The sequence below is a fragment of the Sinocyclocheilus anshuiensis genome, unplaced genomic scaffold (assembly GCF_001515605.1).
Source record: "Sinocyclocheilus anshuiensis isolate Anshui unplaced genomic scaffold, SAMN03320099.WGS_v1.1 scaffold1067, whole genome shotgun sequence".
Lineage (NCBI taxonomy): Eukaryota > Metazoa > Chordata > Actinopteri > Cypriniformes > Cyprinidae > Sinocyclocheilus > Sinocyclocheilus anshuiensis.
In genome coordinates this window covers 50,058-56,805 of record NW_015547739.1, presented here as the reverse complement: position 1 = coordinate 56,805, position 6,748 = coordinate 50,058, and the positions used below count along the sequence as shown (strand labels likewise).

The following is a 6,748-nucleotide window of genomic DNA, read 5'->3' as shown; positions in this document are numbered from 1 at the left end:
TGTGTGTGTGTGTGTGTGTGTGTGTGTGTGTGTGTGTGTGTTTTACAGGACAATAACATCAAGTCATGTCTGCCACTGGAATTCACTGAAGAACAGTTCAAAACAGAAGATACAAGGTAAAACACACACAGATGGATCTTTTTATTTGTCACAAGGATGATGTGCACTGAAGTCATTCCTGCAGTTTGGTGGATTTGTGTCCTTATGAAGCACTGCTGCATATATTACTCAGCTGATCTGATCACGCTCTTGTTCTGTAACGTCTCTGATGTCTGTCTCTGTCTGTCAGGCTGCTCGTGGCTCTGTCTGTGACTCTGGGTCTGTTTGTGATTGAACTGGCTGGGTTTCTCTCTGGAGTCTCCATGTTCAACAGTAACCAGGCCGTGCTGTGTATCCTTACAAACACTCAGTCGTAACTCGGTTACAGTCAATCTGATAATGGAGAATCAAGCAGCAGCAGTCAAACACCTCAAATAATAAACAGCTTTTACTCAGTAATTCAGTTTTGCTTTTAAACAAAAAAAATTATAATTTTCTTGAAGTAATCAATGTTATGTCACAAGCACTAAATATTATGGAAGCTTACTTCCGCCATGGAATAAAAATATACATTTTTGCAGCTTTGACTGCAACTATTTATCTTACAATTATGACTTTTTTTCTTGCAATTTCAAGTTTATATCTTACAGTGAGATGTAAACTTAGAATTATAAGAAAAAAGCCAGAATTGCGAGATGTAGGGATGTAACGATTCACTCAACTCACGATTCGATTCACGATTTTGATTTCACGATTTGATTCGATTCACGATTATTATAATTTTTTTTAACAAAATTAGATTTAAGACAAATTATAAATTAAATGTGTCCTTTTATTATTGCTTGGACAAAATGCTGCACATTTCTTTGTGAAATTGAAATATAATACTATAATAATATACTAATATAGCACTTGCATATTACTGGTCTTTTGTTGGTTTTGATTGCTTCTATTGTCCTCATTTGTAAGTCGCTTTGGATAAAAGCGTCTGCTAAATTACAAAATTTAAATATAATGTAAATGTAAATAACAAAACTAAATTGAAATTTTAAAACAAGCCCCAAATCAAATAAAGTAACACAAATAAAATAAATATCTTCATATAAACAAAATAAGGCTTTGTCTGTGCTCTTTCCTTTTAAAATTAGAGGCAACCACTGCATTTTAATCTTGATCCAAACAAAGATGCTGCATACATGCAACATGAGCAGTTTTTAAACTAAATTAGATTGTATAGTTTCGAAATTTGAAGCAAAAACAGAATGGTTTGACTTCAGTTTTGTGAAACTATAAATAAAAATATGTGCATGAAACAGCAGAGCTGAATGAGATGCAGATGCAGATGCACTCAGATGCACTCAACCGTTTCCTGGTTTCCACTGTAAACAAAGCAGCGCTGAACTTACGAACTTTAATATGCATTATACAGAGGCAAGATGAAAAGAAAAAATACCATCTAAACTTTTCTAAAGACAGTAAGTTCCCCTCAGACATACATTCATATAAACTCCTACACCTAAATGAATCGCGATTTGTTTAGCATCTCAACCGATTTGAATCGTCACATATTTTAATCGATTTTCAACCAGCTCGCAGTTAATCGTTACATCCCTAGCGAGATGTGAACTCAGAATTATAATATATAAACTCAGAATTGCAATTGTGATATAAAGTCAGAATTATAATATATAAACTCAGAATTACGAGAAAAGGTCCGAATTGCGATATATAAAGTCAGAATTATAATATATAAACTCAGAATTACGAGATAAGGCAAGAATTGCGATATATACAGTCAAAATTATAAAATATAAACTCAGAATTACGAGAAAAGGCCAGAATTGCGATATATAAAGTCATAATTGTAATATATAAACTCAGAATTACGAGAAAAGGTCCGAATTGCGATATATAAAGTCAGAATTATAATATATTAACTCAGAATTACGAGAAAAGGTCATAATTGCGATAATTAAAGTCAGAATTATAATATAGAAACTCAGAATTACGGTAAAAGGCCAGAATTGCGATATATAAACTCAGAATTATAATATATAAGCTCAGAATTAAGAGAAAAGGCCAGAATTGCGACATATAAAGTCAGAATTATAATATATAAACTCAGAATTACGAGAAAAGGCCAGAATTGCGATATATAAAGTCATAATTGTAATATATAAACTCAGAATTACGAGAAAAGGCCAGAATTGCGATATATAAAGTCATAATTGTAATATATAAACTCAGAATTACGAGAAAAGGCCAGAATTGCGATATATAAAGTCATAATTGTAATATATAAACTCAGAATTACGAGAAAAGGCCAGAATTGCGATATATAAAGTCATAATTGTAATATATAAACTCAGAATTACGAGAAAAGGTCCGAATTGCGACATATAAAGTCAGAATTATAATATATAAACTCATAATTATGAGAAAAGGCCAGAATTGCGATATATAAACTCAGAATTATAATATATAAACTCAGAATTAAGAGAAAAGGCCAGAATTGCGAGATATAAAGTCAGAATTATAATATATAAACTCAAAATTACGAGAAAAGGTCAGAATTGCGATATATAAAGTCAGAATTATAATATATAAACTCAGAATTACATGAAAAAGCCAGAATTGCGATATATAAAGCCATAATTGCGATATATAAAGTCAGAATTATAATATATAAACTCAGAATTACTCAGAATTAATAACCGGTTCTGATCTTACGTGAATGAAATCCCCTTCGCTCTGTTGCTGTGTGTCAGTGTGTTTCTCTGAACGTCTCTTCAGCTCTGCTCTCTCACTCCGGCGCCTGCGTCAGTCTGTCCTGCTTTGTTTTCCAGCAGTGGCCCTGCTGGACCTACTGGATCATGTTCAGCCTCTGCAGGTCCGTCTCCTCACGCACTGATTGATATCAGCAGCACTTTAGAAGTATTATAAATCAGCAGGTCTAGTGAATGGAGCTCTTACTCATTTATTGTGTGTGTGTGTGACAGTGTGATTCCAGCTCTCTTCGAGTTCATTCTGCTCATTTCACTGAAGTCAGTGTGAGCGGTTCTTCAGTCGAGGACTTGAGGACATGAAGACCCCGCTGAAGAAAAACACTGATTTCAGACATTCAGCTGGAGAAATGTAGAGATCTCTCTTTTCTGTGTGTGTTTTTTTAAATAAAAGAATTAAACATGAAATTTCAATGAATTTGCAAGTCTGTGTTGTATCAGTCTAAAGTGTGTATTTTTATGGACTTTTATACAAGGGATTTTATGCAAAGCAGTTGTACACGTTTATGAAAGCACATTTACGCCACATAAGCAAAATCATACTTTGGTAAATCATAATTATGACAAAAAAAGTTTTCAAGTCTGATTGCAAGATACAAAGTTGAAATTATGTCATAAAAGACAAAATTACGAGATTTAAAAAGTCATTATGACCATTGTTATGTCAAATAATTTTGACAATATTCAAATATTTCATAATACATACACCTTTTGTCATAATTATGACTTTTTATAATAATTTTGACTTGAGATCACACATTTGATTTCAATCTCATAATTGTGAGTTAGTGTCTCAGTTTCTACTTGTTTTAATGTCATACTTCTGACTTGCCATCATTTCAATTTTTTTGTATCATAATTTAAACTTTTTATGTCATAATTGCGATTTAATAACGCATGTTTTGTTCTCTTAAGTGGCAGAAGTAGGTTTCCATTATATACAATAACGGCAATATGCCTAAATGTATGTAGAGTAGAGGTTCAGATGTCCTGGAGATATCTTGTATTTTTAATTGTTTATTAAATCATATGAAAATATCTCGTTGTTTTTCCTATAAAATTGTTTAATTCAAAGCGAATGCGCGAGTCTCTGTGGCGGGCGGGGCCAGAATGATTGGCACTTCATCGGCCCAATGAGTGTTTGAGTAAATGGGCCAATCAGCGGGGAGTTCTTAGCGGCTCGGCCAATCGAAATGCAGCTGGTTTTCAGTTTAAATCCAGGCGGTTGAAAGAGAGAAACGGAAGAACAGCAACAGATACAAAAGCACAATAATCGTCATGCAGGTACAATAAACTATTATTAATCATCTTATTTGAATGTAAGCGCGTGTATATGTGTGTTTAGGAGATGTTAGTGTCGTTCAGGGACTGATCTGTGTCAAATCAGGTTGTCCAGGTACAGCGAGCGCTAATGTAACGTTACTCAGACGCTGAATATAATATATTAGAGATGTGTTTTCATGTTTGTGTTTTGGTTTCTCATCTGAGAGCTGTTTGTGTTTTATTGATGTAAGTTACGTGCGTGTGTGTTGAGTTTGAAATGTTTGTTTTATCAGAATAAAGAGAACAGGGAACCCAGAGCCTTCCAAACACAGGTGAGGCGACGCGTGTTAATTCTGCTTAATAGTTTACAGAATCAGTGCCACTGATCTATAATAGAGTCCTACATCTAGATCAGTGTTGTTCTGCAGTCTGTCTGATGATCTGTGTGTGTGTGTGCGTGTGTGCGTGTGTGTGCGCGTTCGTGGCTCAGGTTGCTACTGTTGGTCCTCTCAGGGTCGGCATGAATCCAGACACACACACTCTTACAGGTAAGACCTCTAAAACAACGAACAAACGCTTTTTGTAAACGAGTTGTTTTGTTTATATGTGTTGTGGTTGACCGTCTGCTGACCCTCAAGTCCATATGATCCTCCTTCAGGGTCTTTTTGTTGTCTGTCAAGTAGTGGTGGGCGGTATGACCACAAATTAACATCACGGTATTTTTCAAAATTATACCGTTTTCACGGTACATGACGGTATTTATTTTTTATTTTTTTCCATGCATGACCGGGTGTAAACCACATTTTCTACTGATTGAGAGAGGAAATACTGCAGTATATTGACTTAGAATGCCCTATTTTACTGTCATGATGAGTGAATATTGTAGAAAAATTCCACTCTAAATAGTGACGAAACACGACCCATTTGTACATGTTAACCAGGAGTCACTCTCATTTATAATCGCGACATCGTCTGATAAAATCAACATGCATGTACAGTAGATGCATGTTGAGCGGCTATGCGGTTGTTTTGGCTATTACTTTTTTGTCTCATGCAGCGCACTGCCTGCGTCTGAGTAACAAAAAAAATAAATATTTGCATTATATTAATAGATGAACTATGCTCATATTTATAATTCCAAACAATCAGTAAGCGACAGGTGCTTGGAAACGCTGTTTTGTACTCATTTATTGACGAGTCGGCTGCGGAAAATCTTGAGTGAGTAAATTATCAGGAGATTTATTCTGGAAGTGAACTAATCCTTTAAATGATGCTGCAAGCGATTGACTCAGTCTCTGGTGGTCTTCTTTCAGGTCCTGGGAGAGTTCCCGTGAAGTCAAACACAAAGTGAGTTCACTTTACACCTTCTGCTGTATCTGCTTTGATTTGCTTTGTTTTTATTCCTGCTGAAGATCAGGTGAATCTGTAGATGCAAAACTGCACAAAGTGATGCTCATCCTCAGGATTTCTGTCTTGTTTTCCAGTACAAATATCAAGATGTGTTGTCTCGAGGTGCACAATAACAGAAGATTAAAGAAACTCCTCAAAATTAATATCTGCCAGTGTGCTCAGAACGAAAGTGATTTGGTTTCTGACCCCGTTGGCAGATTTTCTTATTTTAATCATGAACTCGCTTAACTTTTTAGATCATATCCTGACATTTTGTCAGTAAATGTGTCTCTTGATTTAAGAATGAATAGAAACGTGTACTGAATGACAAGACAAAGATACAGAGGAAGCATTTTTGCAGTGTTTTTGATTTAAAATGAGTCTCAAACTTAAGATCTACGTCTAGTTTAAATAATTTTAAACATGCTTTAGGGGTTTTAGCAACTTCTGCATGGCAATAAATATCTAAACTATCTTAAATCAAGATGCATTTACTAGAGAAGCAAAATGACATCAGATAAGAAGAGAATAGATAGATTTATTTTTCTGACCATGTTGGCAGATTTTTTCTTGTTTTAAGCACAGAAAACAAGAGTTCATGTTTCACCGTGCTTCTCCAATAAATGTCTTGATTTCAGGATGTTTAGATATTTGTATTGAAATACAGATTATGAGCATCACCGTGTTTATTACCTGTCGTTCTCTTTCATCAGGAAGTTCACCATCAAAGACTTTGACATCGGCCGTCCGCTCGGGAAGGGGAAGTTTGGTAACGTGTATCTGGCGCGCGAGCGGAAGCTGAAGGTGATCGTGGCTCTGAAGGTGCTCTTTAAGTCTCAGATGGAGAAGGAAGGCGTGGAGCATCAGCTGCGGAGAGAGATCGAGATCCAGTCTCACCTCAGGTGTGTTTTGGCTGCTTCTCCTTCCTTCAGACGCTCTTCATGACCCTGCAGGAACTAAAACAGTCTTCTTTCCAGGCATCCAAACATCCTGCGCTTCTACAACTATTTCCAGGACGACACGCGTGTGTTTCTGGTTCTGGAGTTCGCTCCCCGGGGAGAGATGTACAAAGAGCTGCAGCGCTGCGGACGCTTCGACGATCAGCGCACCGCCACCGTGAGTGACACTCATTCAAACACTCACACACACTCACTCACACACACACCCACTCGCTCGCACACTCACACACACACACACGCACACTCACTCACACACACACACGCACACACACTCACTTACACACACACTCGCACGCACACTCACTCACACGTACA

General features: G+C 36.4%; 2 protein-coding genes across 3 annotated transcripts in view; both read left to right on the top strand.

Annotated features, from left to right (window-relative positions):
- tmem107 (transmembrane protein 107) overlaps nucleotides 1–3,337 on the top strand; it is a 4,885-nt gene extending 1,548 nt beyond the window's left edge. The window contains exons 3-6 of one of the 2 annotated variants that reach the window (XM_016507395.1): nucleotides 49–116; nucleotides 290–390; nucleotides 2,833–2,929; nucleotides 3,050–3,337. In XM_016507395.1, the coding sequence (XP_016362881.1) occupies nucleotides 49–116; nucleotides 290–390; nucleotides 2,833–2,929; nucleotides 3,050–3,125 (342 nt within the window). In that variant the 3' untranslated portion in view covers nucleotides 3,126–3,337. Of the gene's footprint in view, nucleotides 1–48; nucleotides 117–289; nucleotides 391–2,832; nucleotides 2,930–3,038 lie in introns of both variants that reach the window. The other variant, XM_016507396.1, reaches the window with a different exon arrangement.
- Nucleotides 3,338–3,986: 649 nt separating this feature from the next.
- LOC107704466 (aurora kinase B-like) overlaps nucleotides 3,987–6,748 on the top strand; it is an 11,732-nt gene continuing 8,970 nt past the window's right edge. The window contains exons 1-6 of the mRNA XM_016507394.1: nucleotides 3,987–4,106; nucleotides 4,379–4,417; nucleotides 4,576–4,633; nucleotides 5,399–5,432; nucleotides 6,188–6,376; nucleotides 6,452–6,590. Of these exons, the coding sequence (XP_016362880.1) occupies nucleotides 4,101–4,106; nucleotides 4,379–4,417; nucleotides 4,576–4,633; nucleotides 5,399–5,432; nucleotides 6,188–6,376; nucleotides 6,452–6,590 (465 nt within the window). The 5' untranslated portion in view covers nucleotides 3,987–4,100. The remainder of the gene's footprint in view (nucleotides 4,107–4,378; nucleotides 4,418–4,575; nucleotides 4,634–5,398; nucleotides 5,433–6,187; nucleotides 6,377–6,451; nucleotides 6,591–6,748) is intronic.